The sequence below is a fragment of the Egretta garzetta genome, unplaced genomic scaffold (assembly GCF_000687185.1).
Source record: "Egretta garzetta isolate BGI_Z169 unplaced genomic scaffold, ASM68718v1 scaffold285, whole genome shotgun sequence".
NCBI classification, from domain to species: domain Eukaryota; kingdom Metazoa; phylum Chordata; class Aves; order Pelecaniformes; family Ardeidae; genus Egretta; species Egretta garzetta.
In genome coordinates, this window is record NW_009259715.1 from 309,713 (window position 1) to 336,331 (window position 26,619).

Genomic DNA, 26,619 nt, shown 5'->3' on the forward strand with positions numbered 1-26,619 from the left:
CTGAACTCAGACAAGGAGATTTAGTCTCATCAGAGCAATCGGTAGATACTGCGTGATCCCTAAAAAAAATAAATGCCTATGTAGGATACTTAGAGACATGATATCGTGGACTGCGTTAAAGTTAACTCATGGAGTTCTGTAGACACCTGGCCACAGTGTCAACATGGAATCATTACAAAAGCAAAGAAAGGAGTTTTAAGTATAGGAATAAAAAAGATTGTAAGCCCTGGTGAAAACCTCTCTAGGCTGTTTGTCTCTGTTATTGATGGAATAAGTTTGTTTCAAAGAATGAATAGTGTCAATTGTGCAGAAAGTATCTAACCATTATTGTTATGGACACGTGATGGTTATGCTGCCTTTGACTTTAAAGGGGGATACCAGTAAAAGGTGCTAAGAGATAGGAGAGAGAGAATCCAACACAGCATTAATTTCAAGAACATACTTCCTGGTGGTCACAAGATGTAACAGCAGAGACACTTATTCTGTAGCCCCATTAACAAGTCAAGCCTTATCAAAGTATATGATGAACTGAGTAAAAATGTTAGAGACAGTCTACCTGACTCTCAATAGTTCTCTATAGAGTGAGAATGTTTGCATCAGGTTAACCACTCAGACCACTCTGAGAAAATTAAATTTCTCAATTCATCTCATGACGTGGCAAGCATGTGCTGTGGCTGAGGAATTCCACACCTTAAGTAGTGGATACACATCAGTTCCATCACTGCTGAAGACACAGATTTATTTTTTTCTTATGTTCAGGAATGCTATGTCTTGTCCAATGAGAAACCTATAAAAATTGTTGGATATTACAAAGGTAGAATGCTTTCCTGGTATTGGTGCTTACATCAGAGTACTTGCTTGTCTGCCAGATACTGTAAGAGATAGGTATTTTAGTCTTCTTTCACTAAAAAAAAGTGAAAGCCCTTAATGTGAGTGCAGTTAAGTGTGTGTTTTGAAGTCTGGACCAGACTGGGAGCTTTTGAGACTTCTTTCATAGAATCATAGAGTGGTTTGAGTTGAAAGGGACCTTAAATATCATACAGTTCCAACCCCCCTGCCATAGGCAGGGATACTTTCTACTAGACCAGTTTGCTCAGAGCCCCATCCAACCTGACCTTGAACTCTTCCAGGGATAGGCCATCCACAGCTTCTCTGGGCAACCTGTTCCTGTGCCTCACTACCCTCAGAAATTAAAGAAATTCATAGTCTATTTGTACTTCCTGTAGGTGCAGGGACTGATGTCAGAGTGTTGTGTTGTAAGTTCTGTCCTCAAAGACCTGAAATTCAGTCAGCTTCTTCTCTGTAAAGCTTTGTTTATTGCAGTATAGTCTTTGAGTATAAGGTATAAAATGGGAATTGGGAGGCAATGTGGACACACTGTACTGAGTGTGGCAATCTTGCAACATGTCTGACACGGTTTTACTAAGGGGGAGTAATGCATTTTTTGTTCAGGATGTATTTTTATTTCCTTACCTGTATTAAAAGTTTATTTTTAATTGTTTCTAAATATTAAGCTCTGTAGAATTGTATTTATTGTAAATGGGAAAACACTATCATTAAGAATGTATTATTACCTTTAATTCTGCCAAGTTACTGTACCTAAACAAAGGTAGATGTAGACAACTTTAAAAGATTTGTGACTTCAGATGGCTGCAGTAACTTAAGTGTCTAGAATGCATTCATTCAGCATATATATTAGGAACTGAGATTGTATAAAAAAATACTTGTTTCTCCTGTGATAAGAAAATGGGAAGAACCTGATAAGCAGTCCAATGAAGAGGATGATTTGATTCTTCATGTAAACTGTCTAAGTCTTGTCAGAGAGCGTATTTTAATACTGTTTTGGAATGTTTCTCTTAAGGCTTGGAATCACTGTTATCATTTTAGTAATGCTAGGTGACCGTGTCTTTTTGTGTTTTTTTTTTTTTTTTCCAAACACGGTGATGGAAAAATAATCCAAACAAAGGCACTTTATAAGAGAATCAAACCTGAAAATCATAGTGTAGCATTTTGTGCTTCACTGGAATCTGGGAAAACTTTGTTGAAAGTTGCAATATTTTCATCAATGATAGTAAATAACGTCTTAGATGAGCAGAAAATAACAGTGTTTTCATAAGGTATGTGCAGGATTCTCTTATTTTGCTCAAGGTGTTTGAATCCTCAATGAATTCTCACTGGAGAAGTGCAGTGCAAACACTGGAGTTCTGGAACAGTAATCATTGGGCAAAAAGGACTGTGTGAATGCTTAAATCTGAAGAGAATTATTGTACTAAAAGTTAGAATCACAGAATCTCACAGAATCACAGAATCATAAGGGTTGGAAGGGACCTCAGGAGATCATCTAGTCCAACCCCCCTGCTAAAGCAGGCTCACCTAGAGCATGCTACACAGGACTTCATCCAGGCGGGCTTTGAATATCTCCAGAGAAGGAGACTCCACAACCTCCCTGGGCAGCCTGTTCCAGTGCTCTACCACCCTCAGAGTGAAGAAGTTCTTCCTCATGTTCAACTGAAACCTCTTACGTTTCAGTTTGCATCCATTGCCCCTAGTCCTGTCGCTGGACACCACTGCAAACAGACTGCTTCCGTCCTGTTGACTTCCGCCCTTAAGATATTTGTATGCGTTGATGAGATCTCCTCTCTGTCTTCTCTTCTTCAGGCTGAACAAGCCCAACTCTCTCAGCCTTTCCTCGTAGGGGAGATGCTCCAGTCCCTTTATCATCCTAGTAGCTCTCCTCTGGACTCTTTCTAGGAGTTCCTCATCTTTCTTGAACTGGGGAGCCCAGAACTGGACACAGAATAAAATGTATGCCATTTTAAAAAGTGGTGGTTTTGGTTTTTAAGGAATATTTTATCAGAATTGCTTTTAAGTTTGTACAGGCTGCAGAATTTGGCAATTGTGAGTGTGCCTTTGTTTAATTCATTTTTGTTCAGTGGTAGTTTCTCATCATTTGGACGTAGTGATTTTTAGGGTCAGTGATATTTAGACAAAACAAGATAAATAACCTAGAAATATTACCTTGTTGTGATGAAACAAACTTCTGGTGTTGTATTATTGAGATTCCTCACAGTTTTAAAGAACTTCCAAACACTGTTGAATTCTGGAGACATAGCAGAAACTCTGAAGATTAGAGGGTTCAGGAGCTTTCTGTTCCAAGTCCAAAATGAAAGAGGCCTTTCTTTTAGAACTGCTTTCCAAATAAAGAGACTATTTGCCTCCAGCTTAATGTTTTAGAAGGTCCTGTGTTCTGCTTTTGTGCAAGGAGGAGTGATTATAAGATCAGAAGAGATGATTGTTGGCAGTGCAGATAATGAGAATATTTCTGAGTTTATCTAAAATATGTTGTCACTAGAAAAAAATTGAATCTTGGAATATTTATTAGAGATCTTGTATGAGATTTTGTATGTGGTACCTAACAGTCCATTCCAAGTTGATCTGCTCATAGGAGTAATAGCAACTTAATGATTTAGTAGTATGAAAATGTGTATATGAATTTCTGAAGAAGTTTAATGATACACTTTGCAAACGAATGTGGAGATGTAGCAGAACAAGTGACGTTTCATGCAGAAAGGATTAAATACTTGCATGCTTACAGAACAGAGTGGTTTCCTAGTGACAGCAATGGCAATAGATCAGTATAATGTAAATGTTGCCTTCAACTCTCTTGCATGTCTGTGGGTGAAGAATAATCTTACTAAAGTCAGTGCAGTTGTACTATCAATGCCACAATAGGCTAGAGCTGCCTTACTATGCAAAGAGAGTTAAGTATAGGCTGGGGTTAGGTTTCTCAAGTGTCTTTCAGTAGTAAGAAAGATTAAATTTGTCAAATAGCCTTTAGAGAATATTAACTAAATACAATATTCTAAGGTTTTTATACATATAAGCTCCTAGAATGTTTTCAGCTGGAAATTTGTGCAGCTTTCCTGCCAGCTGACTGGTTTTTGTCCGTAGTGGCCTATGCTTTCCCATTAGAGTAATACCAAATGAGATGAAGTAAATTTTACATCCTCAAGCATGTCTTTCTTCTTACACATTCGTTATCGGATAACTTTGAATTACGGTAACTCATGCCACTACAATAATCTCCAATACAATACTTGCTTTATATTAAAAATTGAGACTTTGACAGATGATACAGTTTTGAACTAAAAAAAATTATGAAGTGAAAGCAACAGGGGTTTTTGTAAATTGTCCATGAACAGTTAAATATTTTGAATTTATTAATCAGTCAATTACGCATACTTCAGCATTATAGTTTTTGTGACAATTCAGGAATGATTGCAAGTATTTTAAATTGCACGTTGTGCATTAGTTACATAAATCATGTTCATGTTATCAGATGACGTGACTCAGCAGTGATGCAGACATGAATGAATTAACTAAGTTAAGGATCTTCAGATGTGCTGATGAAATTTCAGCTTTGTCTTCAAGGGACTGTCAGGCTAAAACTTTGTCGTGTCTGTCATACTAGATATTTTTTACTCAAGTACTTCAAATTACTGAATGTGATCAACATTTCAGGCAAGTAGTAATGAACACTTTTGACAGTATTTGCATGACTTGTTCAAATATTGCATTGAATAGTTTTATATCTCAGTTAACCTTAAGTGGAAGTTCATTTCCTCTTACAGAATGTGGTATTTTGCTCCAGCACATTATGCTCCAGATGCTGTTTCTTCAAGGCTAGTTCCTGTAATGCTAAGTTTGACAGTTAAATTTTGATGGAGTGTATGATTTATAGATGCTTCTAGTAGCTCTTTCCTATAAATACTGGAAGTTACAAAGCTCTAAACATTTAGTGTTATGAAAATATATTCTCTAAGAGGTAAAGTTTTGTACACTTCTTTGGAGTTTAAGTCATAAGAAAAATGTAGGCATATTCTTAGTCTTTTTTTTTTTCCTTTTAAAGTAACTAGAGTTCAGTGGTGGTGCGAGAGTGCATATATTTCTACGTGTGTGTGTATAGATGCACACTAAATAGGTTTCATAAATATGAAGTGCAGTTTTGAAAGACTTCTTAGCTGTAGTACATGAGAGAATGAGTTATCTAAATGTATGTAAACATACCTACTTGTCATACTTGTTAGTGACAATAAAATTGACTTATTTCATCTGAAATTCTTATATGATTTAGAGTGTGTTACAATAAGCAGGCAACTCTTCTACTTTAATGTTGCATTACGGTATAAAAGAGTTCATTTTAGAAAAATTTTTTAGAAAAAGATTCTTTGCTCTCAGGAAGCTATATTCTTTGCAAGGAAACATAAGGGAGGAATAGAAGATTTTTTTTTTCTAATAGACAAAATAGCTTATTTTAATTTAAGACGTTTTTCTCCCATGGTTCTGAATCTTGTCCAGCTGTATGTGGTAAGAGGAGAACAAAAGGAAAACTCAGAATCTTTTCCTGTCATGCTTACAGTTTTACTTGCACAAAAAGAACTGTAATGTGAATGATGTTATGTATGTGTCTCAGTATTTGCCAGCATGTGTTCTGAAATACTTCATTAAATAACATTGCTTTGACAATACTCCTATAGAAATAAACGAGGCTAGACAGTTAATTCTTGTATGACATTTTCCTAGAGTAGCTTCCCTCAGTGGTATTCTGTTAATGAGTTGAATTATCCAACTCATGCTGCATACCTCAGGTGACCAGAGCAAGCTGTAGAGTCTGTTCAGGGTTTGTTTTGTAGATGCTGTACTGGATCTCTGTCTTGTTGGTCTTCATTGTGGAGGGGTACATTACCATTAGCATCTCGAAGTTGGTCCAAAGGGAGGCTATGTGGTTGGAAGCTAATGCAGAGCAAGGAAAAAAAAAAAATCTTTTGTGTATATTAGTAGCTTAGTGTATCAAGACTGGCTTTTGGCTGTCTTACAGTTTGTTAAAGATACTATTTAAAGAAAGAAATCCAAGAGTGAAGTTGTGCTTTGTCTGAAGTCAGAGTATGATGGAAGTGGACTGAGTTGCATTATCTAAATCATGAATCTTCTCTTGACTAGAAACATACAAACTAATGTTCCTTTGACATTCTTTTTCTGGATTTAATAAGTAGTTTGTCTTCAGCAAGACACTGATCTGGAACATAATGATATAGGCCAGTTCTGCCTTCATAAGGCAAAGACATATTTTTCTTTTTCTTTTTTTTTTTTATTCTGAAGAAGGCACACTTAATTGTATATGCTCATATCTTAAAAAATAGTTTTTACATTTAAATCATGGTGGTTGCCTACTAATTCTAGATAAACATGTAAGAAGAGTTTATAAATTTGCTGTCTTTCTTGTTATAGCTGTTGATATAATTGCTGTTGATTTGCAAAATAGTTACACTTACAATCACCAACACTTACAATATCCAATCTAGCATGGGAACAGAAATATGTATGGTTACTTGACTGTTTTGTGGTTGTTCACTGGCATCTTGTCATTACGATATAATGTCTTTTATTTAATCTGGAGTTGACTGTTCATGCTAAATTTGGTTATCAAATTAAGTAATCAGTCTTCATTGAGGTAATTTTATAAATAAGATTTCCTGAAAGAAGTGTCTGCAGGCAAGTTTGCTCTGTAATTATTTGAACATTTAAGAGTTGGAAGTCCCAAAGGTGAAACAGACATTTATGTGAAACCGAATCTCTGCACAAAAGCAATTTTCTTAAATTTTGTTGTTGTTCAGCTGCAGACTGTTGTCTCCCTGTCAAAGACTTTGAGGCTTCTGTCAATGGCAGGTAGCCCTCCTGTGCACTTAGTTGACTCATATAAAGAAAACAAAAACTTACCGTTCTGTAGAAAAGTCCTCATGTAAACTTGCAATAATGGATAGTCTACTGATTTTGATTTTAATATTCTAGGTTTTTTGATAGGTATATCTAAGTATATTAAGTTTTACTAAATGTGTTGGTTTTAGCATGACTTACTTTTTTAATTGGAAAAAATGAATCTGTCAATCTAAATTAAATAACTTAGAAAAAAAATTCTTGTGAAATAGTATGATATCCAAAAAGATATCTCAACTTGCTTGGATTCTATGAAAATAGTCAAAATGTGAGATAACATTAAAAAAACCATTCACTAATGAATGATTTGTAATCCCTAAGACTAATTGTTCACTTTATATACATAAAGCTAAATGGAGAATCAGTGTATCAGGAAAGCATGTGTTTATCGTGTGATGCACGGCTATAGTGGAAGATTTTCCTGTTTCTACTATTTAGAATTTAATTCCAGCCTTTTGAATTGCAGTATTTTTACATACTTCTGATTGATATTAGACTTTGAGAATGGTATTTCTGTCTCTCTTGCTTTCTACCCTTTTTTAATAATGGTATGTGTAAAATGTTAGGCCATCGGTTATGCTTAAAGGTGGTGGTGTGTCTGTCTCTGCCCTATGCAGGGCATTTATAAAAATGAATCTAATTAGCTTTTTAAAGTGGATTAGTTACATAGTATTATCTCCTTTTATAGATACTATTACTCAAAAGTAATTTGCTTTTAAAGTCAGTTAAGCTAAGCCCACTGAAGACTACTGAAGTTTTTAATGAGAGTGTTCACACAGGGATTTCATGTGAATCCGCATTATATTAATTTCCACTCCTGTTATTGGAACTACTTCTTCCGAAGGAATGAAGGCATAAGATATACGTGCTTTGAGGTCTCTAAGTGGAAGACAGGAAAGTCCCAGATGATGTGCAGTGATCCACGAGACTATGCAATTCATAGCTAGCCTGCAGAACCCTATCAAACAGTGGTCTTTGAATTTGAAGTAGAGTTATTATATCCCTACGTCTCAGGCATATTTCCATACTGTCTTTGATTACTTGCAGCTGCCTCTGACAGACATGTCAAAGCTTAGAAAAATCACCTACTCTGTTTGAAATCAGTATAATCAGTGATCTCAAAATGCTTCACAAATTATAAGGCAAAATTCATATTTAAGAAATTTCCACTCAAATAACTGCAGAAGCCTAAAAGTCCTGTTACTAATGTATATATTGTCAGTTGCACACCTGCAAATGTGTTGTTTTATTTTGAAGTTTTGCAAATAACTGATAATCATTATTTAGACACAGATGACCTTAAACTTTTGATTTTAAGCATGTGTAACAGTTATCTGTTACTCATGCAAGCTTCAAGGAGGGTATTAATTGGAAAGACAATTTCATTTAGAGATAATCTATTTTATATCTTGGTTATAAAATGAACTCTGTGGCAAAGCTGTGAAGCAAATGTTAAAAATTAAACCTAGTTTAACTGTTCTTAAGCTATTTATGCTTGAGTTTCTTACATAGATCTGTTCTATACAGTAAAATTTTAGGGATATTCTGCATTTTTCTGAATGGGAGTGTTCAAATTTTCTTGCAATACATGTGAACAGGCATATATAGGCACAGGTCTGGCACTTCCTATTTTTTTCTTTGATATTATTTTGGCTGTTGCATGCAATATTTCATTTAAGATAGATATTACTAAGGTGGTGGGAGAGTTCTGTGCAGTGATACGCTTAGCAGTAACCTTTACTCATAATGTGATATTGTCTGTATGTCTTATTTTGTTCAGCTTTCTCTGGCACTGATGAAGCCTAAGGCTGCTGTTTCTTTGAGTTGCTGATAATTTTTATCTGATTAACTGACACATTTAGTTGAAATCAGACACAGCCCTTAGGCTGGGCATGGATTTAATTTAAAAAGTATCAAAGGTTTGCACTGTGTGCTGTTTAATCATCATGTTTATCAGGCAAAGAAAAATTACCGGAAGGACCATAGGGAGAGGGTTATCTTGAGGAGCAGTAACTTGGGAAATTGATAATAACTCTGAGGTAATTTACAGCTAACTTTTACATTCATTAATATAACATTACCCACTAATAATTACAGTGCATGTAATATACTAATTAAATTGAAAACATTAGCACTAATTTTGCTGAACTCTGAGAGGGTCAGGTAAAGATATTAAAATTTGAAATTAAAGAAAACCTCTGTACTACTACTACTGCAATGAATATTTTGCTTACTAGTAGAATACTTGTACCAGTGTTGTATGCCACAATGCATATGTAGACATTTCCTCAAGTTACCATCACTATCCTTAATTGAATTTCAGTCACTGAAATTAAAAAAAAAAGCAAAATTGAAATCACAGTGTGCTAGCATAAATTACTCTTACATTTCTGTTTGTATTTTACTTCAGCTGTGAACCAGTATGACAGTACTGTACATGGGTATTACAGAGCCACCTTAATAACAACGTAACAGTAAGTGTACTCATGGCACGGATGTTTTGGAGCTTTCACAAAAACATTTAATATTTTATACTATTTTCTGAAAGAAAATACAGCTAAAAGTAATTTATGGTACACAGAGAGCAGCAATTTTGAATTGTTTATTCATTAAATGTTTAAAAATATATATAATTTTAAAACTATGAAGCTTTAAACAAATTGTACATTTTAGTACAGTTACAGTTGCAAAGATCGATTTGCTGTTCTAACAGAATTGTTCATGAATGTTATTCTTCATGAATACTATGAACAGGAATAAATGGTTATAAGAAGACGTGTAGTAATGATGTAATTTCACTTACAGTTAAGACATAGCTAATAATTATCTTATGTACACAAAAAGCTGTGTACTGCTGCCAAAAAAATTGTGTTATTTAGATGCTTTTTGTAAGTTGCTTGTTATACTTGCCTTTTAAATCAGTGACTTTAGTAGTTTTGAAGGGGAAAAATAAGTTTTAAAAAGTCATATGGAAAATAAAAGGTTGTTAGCATCTGTAAACATCTATGTTTAACATCTGTTTTTATGTATACGTTACTTATTTTGTGATGTAATACTTTGTGAAAGAGTATACGGTACTGAGTATAAATGCTTTCTGTATTATCCAAATATTTCAGAGGAGCAATTTATTTTTACTTTAGACTAACCTGTTGTACTACCGACATTAGTAGAGTTTTGCATAGTTTAAATAAACTCTTAAATTAACAGTACATGTCTATTTCTTTAGTAATACCAAAAAAAAAAAAACCACCACCCTTCCATTTTAACTTTCCTTGAACATTTTTCTGTTCTATGTTACTTTGTATATGGTACAGCACCTAACATCTTTCCTCCAGAATTTCCCCAGTTTGCTTCCTTGGCTTCTGAGTTCGGTGCAGATCCCTGATATTTAGCCTGCAGATGTCAGCCTGCTCTACCCATGCTGAGACTGCAGTTTTGTGAACATGCTTTTTGTGGTACACGATCAGATTATTCCACATTAAAGGGTGTAGTGTAGTACCTAAGATCTGGCACCACTGATTCTGGGATTGATTCTCTGCTAACCACAATCAGCTCTGAATGAAACAAATTCCTATTTGTTTGCAAAATGTCCAATAACTTTTTCAACACCAAACAGTGAATCCAGTGAAGAACTAGTTTTCAGTTAGTGCTCTTTGCACGCTTCAGGTGCTGAGCTGACTGCTCTGTGCAGCAAGGCTTTATGTAAACTTTGTCCAGTTTAGGAATTTATGAAGGTTGTTAGGCCATATTTTTTCTTCTGTTCCACCTCATACTCCATCCTTCTTCCCTTCAAATCATCTTATTTCTTGACTTTGCACCATTCCAACCTTGATTTGTTGAACTGTACAGAATAGGGGGATTGAATTTATTCCATTTCATGGTATGTAAGTATATTAGCTAGTTCTCCCATTTCAAAGCATTTATTAAGTATATTGATGTTTCTCCTTGTGGAAGCTGCTCTCTGGACAGTGATGGAAGTTTACATTTGCTCTTTACCATTAGAAGAATGGAATGAAAAGTGATGGTGGTGAATAGCTCTCTGTCAAAAGTCTTTAAACGTGCATGCTAGCCACATTTAGCATGATGTACTGCCATTTCAAAAGATGATTAAAACTTCTGTATTATCAAAGGAAATAAGCTAGAATAAGTGCAGAACATCTTGTATATGGTTATTTAAATCAGATTTAATGTAGCTTGTTAGCAAGCAGCCAATGACAGTCTTCTGTTCTATTACCAACTTCAAGATACATTGTATGCATATGTACATACATACATGTGTGTATATAAATGCACATATATATTTATGTGTTCGTGTGTGTATATATATGTGCATTCATACACATGTGCATCCACTCTCTAAATGTGTTTTAGGTATGTATAATTGAAAAAAAAAAAAAAAGCCCAAACCTCAACAAAACCTATGAGTAATCTACTTCATATTTAAATCTAAAGTTTGGGCCATTGTTCCAACAATTGTTTAATAGAGTTCTGTGACCTTAAAGATTATAATGGCTTTTTAAATTCCTTTACCATAGGATGATTTTGAAAGTTCCTAGGAGTCAGAAGTAGAATTTTTAAAATCCTGAACAAATAGGTCTGCAAAGCAATTCATTTTAGTGTGTGTGTATATAGATATGTGTGTGTGTATATATGTGTATATCTATATATATGTGTGTGTATATATATATATAGTTTATTATGGGGATCACATTTTTTTAACTTTGTGATACAGTTACTATTGTCTCTATCTCTGATACAACTATTTATTTCCCTTTCTTAGTGAAAGAAGAGTATATGTAATGGAAACTGTCATGGTAACAACAGATTTGCAGTGCACTATGGTAAATGTGATGATGATAACAGTAAACATGCTGTTTGTTTTGGTGAGGAAATAGAAGTGATTGTGTTACGAAACAGGTTGCCCAGAGAAATTTTGGATGGCCCATCACTGGAAGTGTTCAAGGTCAGGTTGGATGGGGCTTTGAGCAATCTGATCCAGTGGAAAGTATCCCTGCCCGTGATGAGATTGGACTAGATGATCTTTCAGTTCCCTTCCAACCCAAACCATTCTGTGATAAACAGATATGGGAAATTGTGTATGATATGTGTATTTATGTAGCTATGGTGATTAATCTGCTTGTAAGACAGCAGTTGTACAGCCTTTCGTTTGTATTGGATACATCAAAAACATTACTTACTGAACTTAGTCAAAGGGATAGTTTGCCTTTGACTTAGAACTGAACAATGTAAGTTGTTATTAAATGGTCTTTAGTGTCTGGTTTTCTGGAATATCTGAGCACTCATTTTTTTAGTCCAGAAATAGATAGAAAAAACTGTGATAGAACACCAGGTGAGAACTTTCCTCAAGTGTTTGGAAAACATATACTGAATTTAATTTCCTAAATATCATTCTCTATCCAGCCACTATGGCTGAACACTTTTAAATTTATATATAACTTCTTTTTGGCAGATATAGTCAGGAAAAGCCCTGAGTATTTCAAGTGCACCTGTTGGCCAAAAAACCCATAAATCTTCTGTTGTATATAAAAATGGGTGGCAATACAGTTTGATGCTGGAAAAGTTTGTAAACTTAACTGTTCACAATTATAGTAAGAAAAAAAATTCCGAATAACTTAAAATTGTATTATATTATGCTGTGAAGGAAAATGAATGATACTACACACAATAGACAGATGCATAAAAATAAAATGGTACTGTTAAGTATTGACAATGTTGGGAATCTGTGTTTAATTACTGAGCTCCAAGCATTTCTGCTTTCAGAAATTATTGCTGCTGCTAATACTCAATAAAAGCTTAAAAATGTGTGCATTAAAACAGTATTTTTAAATTGATACTTTTGACACCAAGTCCTTAAACAAAAGTAATTTCAAAGTGTGGTCACCTCTGGTTATTATTTGTGAGACTATAAAATCTCAGAGTTTAGTTCCATGGTAGTGACTGTTGTTTGCCAAAGGGTAAAATTCAGAGCTCCGAGATAGGAAATCCAGGGCCACTGCAGTTGTGATGGCAGTCTGAGAGGGGACATTTGCATGGGTCAGAAAAGAGTGCTTATCTTTGCTTTGTGATTAAGTGAGGATTGTAAGAAAATTCAAAATTATTTTCTGTTAATGGTTAAGGACTGTGCTTTGAAAGAATGTATATTCTCTATCTGCCAACTATAAAAAGAAAGAGAAGTGTCAAGTAAACATAGAGATGGATGTCTATAAGATGAAATATGAAACATACACATGTAGCTAAATATAGTTAAAATTATTTACTGTGTGACCATAAAAGATCTTTTTTACCTGGCAAAGTCCTGTAAATTGGAGCATGCAGAACTTAGTAGTGAAGTCTTACTGAAATCAGAAGGAATGGTCAAAGTCTTACCATTAAGCATGTCTGGACGTCAACGTATTGTGATGGATTCAGCCAGAAAGGTCAACTGTACCGTTACTGTATGTGTATAAAGTCTTAAAAAATGTAGAGTGTTTGGTGGTTTACATTTTATCAGTTACTGATTTTTCTATTGCACATGCTACTTCATAAGGACAAATTGGTTTATGTCTTAATGAAATCTGAAAAAAGTAAAGATTGGATTAGGGTCAACCCTGTTTAGTGGAATGTAACACTGATGTATTGACCTGCTGTTACTTTAATGAAAGCAAAACAATTCTGATAATCTCAATAAGTAGGAAATCTGAATAATTCTTTGGTTTGCCTTTTTCCTAGATTTTGCTTGGTTTTATTGTGATCGTTAAACCTAGTGTGTTCCATGAAGTGATAAATACTTACTGGTTGAACAGATTTCTGGTGTAGCTGTGATGCCAGTAGGAGCAGCCACACTGGTGGCTAGCTGCAGAAACCCCACATATAGTCCGCAGTTCTTGATACAGTAGATGCGGTGTATCGCTTATACTGTTATGCTACCTTGCATGGAGAAGTAGTAAAGAAAAAACATTTGAACATTCAGTATCTCTAACGCTGGGAGGCTATGGAGGTGATTGTAGAAGTTCTTTGTGGTTTTGTATTTGGTTTTGTTGTTGTTCCCTGGATCATAGGCTAAATCTGCTTTATTCTTTCCTTGCTATGGGCCCAGTCTACTTTATGATCACGTAAATGCAGATGATTTTCTGCAGCATTTCTCCGTTTTTGTCTTTCCCCGTTCCTTTCTGTAGTTGAATAATTCTCTCCCTATAAAGGTGTTCAGTTTTATTACCATATATTGTCCTAGTCTCTGATAGTCTGGATGTCCTTCACAGCAGGAGTTCCAAGTTTGTTTGCAGCAGTGAGAAGCCTCAGTCGTTCTGATTCTGTGATTCCATTACAAATATATTACAGTGTGTTGAACAGAGAGGGATACAGGCTGCTTCATTCCTTCACACAGAAAGATGTGTGGTGGCTTGGAAACGTGGACAGTTAATATTTACTGTATTAATTTTTTAATAATATTGGTTGATGATATCAGATCCTGTGCATGGACCATTTAATGATTATTACCTTTGAGGATAAGTTGCCTATGTGTAATTGTTCATATGAGCAGTAATACGCATAATGTTTCTGGATGTGTTGGATGATGTCTGAACATTGTGATGGACCACATCTTGAAGGAATTGTTAGTGTTATTCTTTCTATATAAAAATACAAACAAACAGTACTTAGCTGTTGTGTTTTCCAAGACTGTTACGTGACTTAACTTTATAATCTTTCTAAAAAGAACTTTGAAGAATGCAACTTTGGTGTAATTGTAGCTGTACAGGTATACTGCATATCAAAATTGGATGAAACAAAGGAGTATGGGGAAAACATTTTAGATGTACTTGAAGATCCAAGACAGCTTCATGAATCATTTTATCAAATTTACTTAAAGACAACACTAATTACATAACTGTGTTAACTTTTTAAGAAACGTAATTCTGGATGGGTGAGTTGAGTAAATTGAAATGTCTGTGATTCGTCTTTATTCTGAAAAGAGCTTTGAAACATTGTTGCATAGAAAACTCTAAAGAGAAGCAGAAGTAATACTGGCTGGATAATGGTAGTAATAATGATAATACCAGCAGTGGATAATGAACAAGTGACAGATAAGTGAAAATTAATTTTTATCAGTACTATAACTTCTGGATATGTGAGAAGCATCAACCTGAATCCTTTATGATTTGGCATTGTTTCATACTAAATGATATATCCATTAATGACATTTAGAAGTACATAAAGTGAACACTGATATAATTTTCCAATTACTGTAGCTTGGAATTTTGATAAATACAGTGACAAATCAGAAGAATAGATGGTTATAAATAACTTAGGAATTTGGTTGGGCAAACATGAGGTGAGAATAAGATTGAGGAAAGAATATCCCAGACAGACATAAAACAATTTTACTGATAAAAACTGAAAATGAATTTTAAATTCAGTACTGTGGAAAGCAAAGACTGATTTGATTTTAAAATTAATATCTGAATATATAATTGAAAATTTTGTGGTAAAATCTTGCTGCAGACTTCACAGGATTCCTGTCTTAACTGAGCAGGTCCAGAAGGCAAGTCATGCTGTGTAGTTATGATCAATCTTGGTTAAAAGAAGAAAACAATTTTAACTAAATTCTAGCTGGATCAAATTTTAGGAAAAGAAAGTAAATTCAGCATGTTGGTTGGCTCTCAAGCAACTTAAAAATGCATGAGCTCATGAAATATTGTAAATATGTGCATTTTCAAATGTTACATTCTCAGTGTGTTTACAAGAAAAAATAAAGTGCTGTTGGCTTAGATAATTGAAATGAAACAGGGAAAATTTGTCTTGGAAAACCTTTTTGTATAGCAGAATTTTTAAAAGGTGACACTGAGTAAGTTGCCTGCGAGTTTTCTTGTTCTGGTATTAGGACAAAAAGAGTAATGTCACGCTTACCTTGTGCTGTGTATCGTGACAAGTGCTAGGAGCTTTAAATAATTGTCATGATTGTATGTTGCTGATACTTGTTTGTAGGTGGAATAACTAAGACCTCGGTTATAATGAAGAGCTGGAAGTAATTTTCAGGATGTCAGGAAAACTTTAGGATAAGCTGCTGAATCTGGTACTTTTCAGTTACCCTGCTTATATTTTTTTCTGTAGAATGGTACTTGAGTAGAGTAGATTACTGTGGTAGAGTAATAACCACATAATAGGTAGCTGTGCTGCTCTCTTCTGTGCAAGATCTGCATTCCAGACCATTCAGTTCCATATACTGGGCACAAGGAAAAAGATTTAATCTTGGTTGATTCTGCTAGTAGAGGTACTGAATGTCTATTGCTTAGACCAGTGTATACTGCTACATTAATATTCCATATCTTTTTTCAGGACAAAGAAAGAGTGGAGGGTGTATCTGTGGGAGCCATTCTTTCTGACTACCAGAGAGTTCGAGTTGAAGATGTGTAAGAAAATATTAAACTTTACTAATATACACATTGTGGAAAGTGTTTTACTTGTTTGTTTTCTAACTCAAATTCTGGAGCAGAGACAGTTGCTTTATTTCTCATGTTTTGTGATGCCCAATTCATTCAACTTTTAATATGTTTTTCTGTTTTTTCACTTCCCCCCCACTACCACCCCTGGAACCATGTGTTTATTAGTAAAAATCCAGCAGAAACTATACTGTATTTTTGGTTTGCGCTTCAGGTCTCTCATGGATCTGTTGAAAATACTCAGAGTTTTGATATGAAAAAAGTGGAGTACGTTCAGATCTTTGATTTCAACAGAAAGCTCACTCAATTCCAGTGATTACGATGTTGTGGTCAAGTATCTTTATTTTTCAACAGTTTTAACATAGAGGAACATCCTGTGACTTGTTATCAGGAATTAAATGCAAGAGAATCCTTATGTGCATATCTTCCCTTACTTCTTAAAATCTAAAATCTGTTGTTATTAATCAGGAGCTTTCATGTGTCATTTCCACTGTGCACATTCTAAGTCTAGCTAGTTTCTGATACTTTTAAGAGTCTTAATTAAAAAAAGGATTGCATAATCGGAATTGTGTGTGTTACATACGCCAAGAGTTGGGGTCTGGAAAAGAAATTTCACTATATGTGATGAAATGCAAAACCACCTTGTGTTAAAAATTAATTATAATTTAATGAGTTCATTAGATATTTGATGATAAAAGCAAATATCTGGAATCCTTTAACTGTAAGAATGGTAAAGTTAATGCTGTGCCAATTTGACTCACATCAGCAAGCTACACAGCATGGATGTTTTCTTTACACTTTACATAGGTGAATTGCAGTCAGAAATAGCACTTTTTTTTTTTTTCCCTTACACTTAAAACATTGTAATGACTGCCTGATCATGTTACTAGATATTTTAGAAAAGGTTTCTTTTGTTGATAATGGGTTTCAGATCTTTTACCACAGCTAAAAGATTGACAGGACATCACACTATTTCAGACAGACCTGATTAATTCGAAGGTCTCTCGGTGGTAAAAAATTTTTACATTGTTCTGTAGATTTACCCCTTGCAATAAAGTTGTTTCACATAAACTATCCCAGTTACTTGGATTCAGCTAATTTTTAGCTAAATTTAGACACCTAAATGAACTACTTCACATTCAGAATTGCTAAATATTTCTGTTATTTTCACAACTTAGTGCTCTGTTAAAATATATGAAAGCAATAACAAACCCAATCAGATTGTATAGGTGCTAACTATGGATTTACATGTCAACATTAAACATCCATTTAACTATTAAGTCTTGACACTAATAGTAGTGGGTCTGTCTAACATATGGGGAAAGCCCATATGTGTTAGAAAGCCCATATACTAGGTAAACAATGATAACTGACAAATGTAATTTTTGAGTACTCTGAGCCAGTCCTGTAGTTAAATGTGTTTAAGTTTTTCAGGAGCTAGGCATTACACATTTATCACCAACTGATGGTACTTGACAATTTGCAGAAGGGTTACCTATCAATAGTGTAAATTAATGATTCTCTAGTTTGATAAACAATCAAATGCTGTTTATAAAATCCTGTCTAAATATGGTATGTATCAAAACAAATAATTAAATTTATGTTAACAAGTTCTTACTTTGTATCACAAGCTGTATACATTTTCCTGAATGATTTTTTTCCTTGGATGATGATCCAAATCACAGGTTGTTTGAGTGTAACAAATTCAGCATATTGGACTAGTGACATGTGCCACATTTATCACAAAGCGGTAACTCTTGCCTGAGCTGTGTTCATAGGAAGTGGTCACTTCTAAGGTATTAATTGGTTTGCATCCCTACAGGTTTAGGAATGCATGTTCTCATGGTTTTACTTATGTTCCTGGGCAAATCATTTACATCAGTGAGTTACATCTTACATAGATGAATTATAGTCTGAACAAGTTTATTTCATACTTTTATTATTAGACTTAATGTATATACTGGACTCTAGGAAGACTAAAGTATTGAAATTGTAGAAGAAAAATTATTTAAAGAATTTTACATTAATCATGCTGTGTAAAAGCATAATGCTTGGCTCTATCCAATTTTTTGTTTGTTTTTAAGATGCAGAAGGCTTGATCTTCAGCCTTTAGCTTACCTTTGGCGCCGGAACCAGGAAATACTGCTTAAAGAAATGATATCATCTAACATTCAAGCCATAATCATAAAAGTGGCAGCTTTTGGTATGTATTCAGACTCTGAGCACTATTGTCTACTGAAACTTTCCGTGGACAAATTCACGACATAACAGAAAAAAACAAAAATTTTGTTCTATATATAGGATAAGGAATGTTTATATGAAGAAAATTTTTAACAATTACATGGCTGAATAAAAGTCATGATGTACCCGTACACAATTCAGAGGAGACATGGAAAAGCTGGAAATTAATTTTTCCTAGCATAATGATTAAATTCCTTTTGTAATTTTTTTGTTCTAATTTGGTTTTGATTTGTAGTAAAGATGCATGCATGATTCAGTGGTTCACAGTATTGTCATTTATAGATGAAGCAGACTGGTGGCTAGACAATATTATAAAGCAACCGTGAAAGTTTTAATAGAAATACAATAAATTAACATCAAACAAGATGTAATTATTTCAGTCCAAAAGATTTTGTGTTACAACAGTCTTTGAGTTGGTAAAGCATATAGCAAACAAAAATAGTTCATAATTGCCTTAAAAAAAAGGTATTTAAAATGTAGTTGTTCAGTATATCAGAAAATCAACATGTCTTTTCATTGTCAAATACATAAAATGAGGTTTGTGTACTGAAGCAAATCAGTATGAAAGATCACCTGTTTGTTTATTGTTTGAATGTAAAGAGGTCAAATGAAGTTTTATAGGAAGGCTTATTGAATGATGTGCTCTATAACCCTAAGAAGCACATGAGAAACATATTCATGGCACAGTATGTTCATTTCAGGCCTCTATGCAGTTTTTCATTTAAGAGTATCAAATAAGGTCTTAAACATGAAAGTGTGACTAAAGGACCCTTTCTTTTTGAGTTGACTGTGGATTTGTGGTCCATTGTACCAAAAAATGGCTAGTACAATACAAGAGCATCAGTGGTGCCTGTGGTTAAAGATTTGTGTTTAAAAAATAGTGCTGTATAATCTTGCATTAGAAGTCCAATGGCTGTTTTATCTGGGCAACGTTCACATCAAATTCCTAATGTCTGTTGTCTTTAAAGAATGTTTTATAACAGAGTAATTTCTCCTTAAATATTAGCCAAGAATTGAATTGTAATCTTTTTAGACTGGATGAATTCCATGACTTTTTTAATTAATTCTTTTTTTATTTATTTGTTCCTTTTTAGCTGATATATTTTGTAACTAGTTTTTACATTATCACTATAATGGTCTTTATTGTTCTCTAGGATCTGCTAGGGCTGCTAGTGGGATTAGAATGATTAGAAATACCACATTCCCTCATTCACTTACATGAAACAAGCAATGTACTTTAATAGTGTTTTCCTGAATTTTGGAAGGCCAATACAAATACATAGGAGTCGAATGCTGTGTTTTCTACTATAAAACACTTCTTTTTTGAATTGGGGAAAAAAAAACAACCAACCAACCTTTTTTAAAGGAATCGTTTTCAGGGTGTATGAAGTACATTTTTATATTTATGCTATTGTTCCATAAAATAGAATGCCTTCATTGCTTACGCTGACATGAAGAAAAAATAAAAAGTCCACAAAGAATATGTAACATGCTTTTTCACATCAGAATTATTTTTTAAAGAAAATATATGATTTAAATAATAGACAAAACTATTTCAGAAGTAGACATCATTGATGACCTGTCTTATGCCTGAAGCAAGATAAGCTTGTCTCTTTTATTCTACAGTCTTAAAAAAACCTTAAAATGCACTAGTCAGTGCACAAAGAGTGCTTTGTGGGCTATTCATTGAAGGAGTAAATACCATAAATACTTGTAGATAGCAATTAGATAGAAAAACACTTCGAGGTTGGTTTTTTTTCCCCCCCCCCCCTCTTTATTTTTTTGGCTACAGGTAAAAGAAAGATCTTATCAGAGTCAATTTCTCACCTGCCTCAGGCAGATGTAATTAGATGTAAGCAAATTTAATGGAGCTTGTGTGCTCTGGGGCCATTCTGTAATGCTTTAATAATTGCATGCCTTATTAAAGTGGATTTAAGGTATGAAGGCTGTTTAACATATCAAGTGGCAAAGAAGATAAGATACAGTTTAACTTTTTGCCTCTTAGATTAATAATGAAAGCTAAACTGCATTGAAAATATTTAAAATAACAGACTTAAGAGTCTGAAGGGTAATGCATTAGATGGCACATTGTACAGATGCTAATGCAAGAAGCATATCTGTAACCTGAACTCGATGTTCGTCAGCACTGGCATACTTTTACACCTGCCTTGTCCTGTTTTCCATTAACTCACTGCCAGTATTGGCAAGGTAAAAGCTTGTCTTTTTATGTAGAAAACACATAATTATGTAAGTAAGTGAGCATTAGTTTAGTACATTTCTCTAAATCCACCATTACAAATTAATACCATAAAGTTTGCCAGTGGCAAGAGTTTTCTCAGAGTAGTGTGGTTTTCCAGATGCGACACCAATTGCTCTGTTACATGTAAAAGAAGTATTGTTAGCAAGCCTTCTTCACGTGCCTTCTGTTAATCTATAAGTAGATCAGCTTTCTTTCCTTTAGAGTATATCTCAGAGGCTTTAATGATGAGAGAAAAAACGTTCCATGATCTTAGCATCAAACATGAGGTATAAAAAAAAGTTGCTTATGTATATTTTTCTTCAGTGCCATTTTCTTGCTGCTAAAGATGCCTGTATGATGCATGATACTCTTATATTTGAAATATACCCCTCTTCAGTGGAAATCCCAGAAAGTCACAGTGACGTTACTCAGTAATTGCTAAAATAGAAGCAGTTATTAGTTGTTTTTAACATGTGTGTGCCTGGAATTCCAGTACTATCCATTGCTCATGTGAGACAGTGTAATATAGCACTGTGTAATATACCAGAGACGTTGTAATATAACACAGTAATACATGGCTTTGATACATTTGCTCTCTGGACACATTTTTACAGATTAAAATACTAATTAACTTGCAGAGTATGCATATAGCAGATTCAACTTTCAATCTTGTTAACTTTATGTCCTAGTCTTACCTGTGCCACATTCTAAAGCAAATTGCTTCCACTGCAGCACAAGGTGTAATACTGAGGTGGAAGTGAGAGAAGGAGGAAGGTTACATTCGGAAGGAATATTTGCGTTCCTTGCAGTATGGTCTTCGGTAAAATTGAGCATTGAGTTTTATTTAATTTCACTTATATAGTTAACTACACCTAAATCGCATTACGAATTAAGACTAAAACTCAAGCTCCTCTATACATTTTAAAATATGACAAACTTCAGTTCTCATATAAGTAAGAATATAGCTGAAATTGTTTTCATGTCATGCAATTAAAGCAATTTGTCCTCAGTGATTCTAGTTTTTCTTAAAAAAAAAAAAACTTCAGAAATTTTTGTAAGTGCATATTGTTAGCTTGAGAAAATTGGGAAGAAAAATAGCTTCAAACTCGAATATAAGCCTAAATTTCTATCTTTTATAAGATCAATGTGCATTATTTACCTTATACATTGCAGCTTCTTCCCAGTTTTGTTATAGTAATTTAATGATTTATTATTGAAATAAATACCTGAAAAAAATTATAATTATCAGATAATAGAAATACTAAGTTGAAAAAGAAAACTACTTTCACAGTTAAATTACATTTCTACCTTCTAGCTGTTCTTTGGACCACAGGAGAGAAATGATACCATAATGTACAGTCTGGCTGCTAAGCGTGCTTCTAAACAATCTGCATGCTCAGCCATGGGTAGAGTTGAAATCACAGGGGCTGTGGAAGCCTAAATTTTGACGTGGTGTGGGCTCTAGTTGCTTACCTAGGCTATTTCCCTCCAGCAAGGGAGTAGTGAGTCCTTAAGGAGCCATTGCCATCTTCTGTCTGTCAACAAATCCTGAAGTTCCTTCTCTAAAATGAGCTGTCTGAAGTACCTGTATTTAACTTGAGTCTTGTTTGCTGCGAGATCTTGATGCTTGCCTCACAAAGTCAAGGAGATTGGTATACTCCCGCTGTACACAGAATCCTCTGAAAAGCTGAGGGATAGTTTAGGGAAACTGAAAAGTTTAGGGATATGCATGTTTTTGTATATGAGCTTTTAATTTAGAGGGAGAGAACATTACTTCTCAGTAAAATGAAATCAGTAACTTGAGCTTTGGTTTACTATTTAAACATAACCACCTAGATGTCTGCATTGTTGTTTATTTATTTGCATGCCACTAGTGTACAGAAGTGAAATCCTGGCTGACTGAAATTGATAGCCAGACTCCCATTAATTTTCATGGAGGTAAGATTTACCTATAAAGTAGCACATTAAAAAAGAACTAGCACCACACAGTTCCTGGTTAAGCTCCTGAGGGTGTAATTTATTGTTACAGATAAACTGATTGAACAGTGATTTGCTGCCAAAAGGTTGTTCTCTCCTTCCCCCTGCTAGCTGACTCTTCCAAACAACAAGTCTCTACTTGGTTCTGCCCCTGTAAAAGCTTCAGTGATTATGTGGCTGCAGCTGGGTGATCCAGCCGAGAAGTACTGCTTTTTCGTGTGTGCAGGGGACTTGCTGTATAGATGCCACAGCTGCATGGAGGACAAAACTCTCAGCAGAAAGCTTACCACTGAATTGGGTTGGCTGTAATGTCAAACCATATCCTGAAGTAAAATTGGTGGTTGTGTGAGTTTTGTCTGAGGACATCATCTGTGCAATGGAAAGGAACAACATTCTTTGAAAATGTGTCTCTAGTTTTTAGTACTGAGCAATTTTAAAGTCATTATTGGGGAAGCTGAAGGAACTTGTTTTATCATCATCACAGGGGAACATATTTGCTTCCTCTAAATATTTTCAAAAAATTGTCAGACAATTCACAAACATAACAGAAGGAAGCATGAGGAACATTTTGTTAAGAAATCAGTATAAGGTCCCAATGGTTTTCTTCCATATTGTATTGTAAGGATTTGTTTACTTATTTATAAACAAACTAAAAATTGGCATTATTCTTAGCTAGTTCATCTTATTTAGAGGTGATTGTTCCATTGCTTTTTCCTTGGGCAGCTACCAGACACTGGAGCTGTAATAGAAGTAATAGAATCTGACAGTCTTCACAAACTTTGCTCTTGATAACATTTGGTTTTATTAATATGAAAAAGGCTACTTCTGTTTATCATAATTTGAATTGGAACATAAAATGACTGATAATATTTTTCTAGGTACTGTCAAATTTTAATGATTGTCTATTCTGTTAGGAATAATGTATTCTAAAAAGTAGCTTTAAACTTTTATTAGAAAAATTATCCCTGAACAATATCAAAATATACCTTGTATACACATATGATAGCTTTTAAATCATTTTTATTCTGGTTTTTCAGATTATAAGTTTAGTAAATTTATGCATATCACATACTTTAGGAAAGATATTCTTGTTATTCTTTTCCCCCTTCTAATCCTTGTTTCCTAGCTGGCACTTGTTACTGTTACTGAATTTTCAAACAAAGCTTCCAAAGCTTAGCTGGTCCCTTAAAGTTTAAGTATATTTGACACTTTTGCCTTAGGCTTGTTCCCTAATACATTTGTCTACCACCTCATTTATTTATACCATTCATGTTATTAATGATAAAAGAAAAGGTACCACACCTGTTTGTTCACCAGACGTTGTATGAAAAGACTTTGGAACAATTATGAAACCACAGGAGCCATTTTAGCTCAAGCCCTTTTTTTTTCTGAGGGAAAAGATTCACATGTGAAAAGGTCAACATGGAAAAATGGGAATTGTATGCAAGATCAGAAATCAATCAAAATTAGCTTGGGATTTAAGAAGGGTATGATGCAAAAGAGATGAGTAAGAGAAAATAGAACTAGGAATGGACCTTAAGTGAAGAAAAGTTTTGATTCAGAGCAGAGCTGAAAGGTTAGAAAAATAAGATAAGAAAATAATCTTTGCATTTGGAATGTTATTTGCTTTGATGCTTGTATATGAATGACAGATACTTTGTTACCAGTGTAAGATGAGGTTTGGAAAGAGCTTTTAGTGCACGTATATAAAAAATGTTGAAAATTTAAGCGTGTTACAGAAAAAGAAGAAATGAGGTTTTGTACCAGTTTTTATAAGTGGATCTAGAAACAGGTTAGAGACAAATATGATTCCCTTTTCGCTATCTCTTGAGCCTATTGGTTGGAGATTGGGAAGGATGTCAATATTTTCGGTAGGAACACATGACAGGAGTTAGAAGGAAGAGTTGGAAGTGAAAGTGAAAGCAGAAAGGTAATTGAAAGTTGACATTGAGTGCAGTGCTTCTTAAGGAGATATCAGAGGCAGATGAAATTGTAGAGAAATGGCTTAAGAGTGGGAAGATTGCTTTGCAGTTTGGGGAGATCAGATCCTCTAAAGCAAAAGTGAAATGGAAGCAGGGGGCTAAGAACGGCATTTAAAGTGAAAGGTAAAAGGATGTAAGGGTTCTAGTGAAGGAGACAAGAATAATCAGAGAACCTTGAGCTGAAAAACAGTGCAGAAAAAGAGCTTAGTAAGAGATGCCAAAACCAGAAATAATCTTCACAGAATGAAAATCAAGAGGGAGAAATGGTGTCTTGTTAATACTAGAATATTACCTACTGCTCTTTAATGCTTGGTAAGATTCAAGTACTGGATGCACATTCAGTCTGCAGACTTCTGTGCTGAATCAGAGCATAAACTTCAACCTTTAAAGGCATATCTGTGTAGTTAGAACCATAGAAGCTTGCTTTCCACGTCTCTCTGAGTTGAAGTTTTATGAGACTTCTTATTCTAATTTGATCCTTTATTTTTGCAGGTGATCTATTGATTTCCCTCTGATCCATTTGGGGACTGACTTTTTAAAGGTTTATAACTTGTGTGCATGGGGATGGATTTAATGAAAGTGACACAAATTTTACCACTTGCACCATGCTTCTTTCTTTGCCACTGAATCAAATTTCAATCCTTTTCTTCAAAGCTTAATAACACTAGAACTGTTCAAAGCATGGGAATGCCAGAATTCTTTAACAGGGACAAAACAGCACATCCATTTTTATCCAAACTATGGTGCTGGAATGGTTAAACTCTTTGAATTAAATACATTAATAAACACACAATGCTCTAAAGTAATTCTACTCAAAACATTTCAGTGTGCCAAAGTTAAAAACACTGAAAACAGATATCAGGGAAGTCATACATATGTGGCTGAATGAACTGAACCTGCAATAACTTTTGTTTTAAGTCTCTCAAGTCCATTGAAAGTCCTGAGAGGAAGTTGGCTGGGGCAGTATTTTCAGTGAGCTGAACCATAGAGTCTTGGTTTTGATTAAAAGCCATTTAATGCTGTTGCTAAACAATTCTTGTACAATCTCCTTTTGAAGTATGAACATTTGAGAGATTTAAGTGTCTCCATGAAAGTATTGCCTTATTTGATGAAACAATAGAAAATTTCTTCAGAGACCTATTTGAGTTTTCTGTTCCTGAAATGGCAGAGCTAAGTTGTTTTGAATCCTAGATATAACTAGAACACAAATAACTTTGCTGTTAAAAAAAAAAAAAAATTAAAAAAAAATCATAGGAGATTACAGATAAAGTTAACATTGCTGGTATGAAGAATTTTAGAGCCTTTTACCTCTTAGAATTCTCAAATTTGATGACATCAGACTAACCTAGTTTAGAAAATACTTTATGAATTTCTGAGAAAGAAGATAAACTGTGATCCTAAAGAAACTGCACTGGAAACATATGCTAGAACCACTTTGGGATTAATGTCTTATAACTTTACTGCTTAGCTTGAGAAGAGTTACTATATCTTCAGATTCCATCCCTGTGCTATTCCCACGCTGGATAAATTACCCCATACAAAAAAGAAAAGAAGAAAAAAAAGAAAAGGAGAAAAACTAAGTAGGTACATAATCCAGTTGCAAGAATTTTGCTCTTGGATTTACTTCAGATCTTTTAGAGGTGGAGAAATACCCAGTATTTACTTTCCTTTCCTTCATTTTCATACAAAAATTAAGCAGCTTTTACAAGTTTATTTATGTTTTGGAAAAAGTAATTCAAGGAATCCGTCCAGTTCACCATTGTTAGATAGCCTTTTGTGTGTGAAAGTTATGAGGAAGTTAAGACTCAACTACGAACCTGTTGGGTTATGCTACCAGACAAAAAGTTCACTTCCCAACTCTTTGTAGAATTGAAAGCTAAATATGACACCAGGAATAATTTACCTCAAGGCAATTTAAGATATAGATTTACAGTGCGTTATCTCTGTAGCAGATGCACTCCTGCATTTT

At 34.3% G+C, this 26,619-nt stretch overlaps 1 protein-coding gene across 1 annotated transcript in view; it reads left to right on the plus strand.

Annotated features, from left to right (window-relative positions):
* Positions 1-26,619, plus strand: part of DPH6 (diphthamine biosynthesis 6) — a 215,163-nt gene that overhangs the window by 28,980 nt on the left and 159,564 nt on the right. Inside the window, exons 3-4 of the mRNA XM_009639058.2 lie at positions 16,108-16,181; positions 18,296-18,414. Of these exons, the coding sequence (XP_009637353.1) occupies positions 16,108-16,181; positions 18,296-18,414 (193 nt within the window). The remainder of the gene's footprint in view (positions 1-16,107; positions 16,182-18,295; positions 18,415-26,619) is intronic.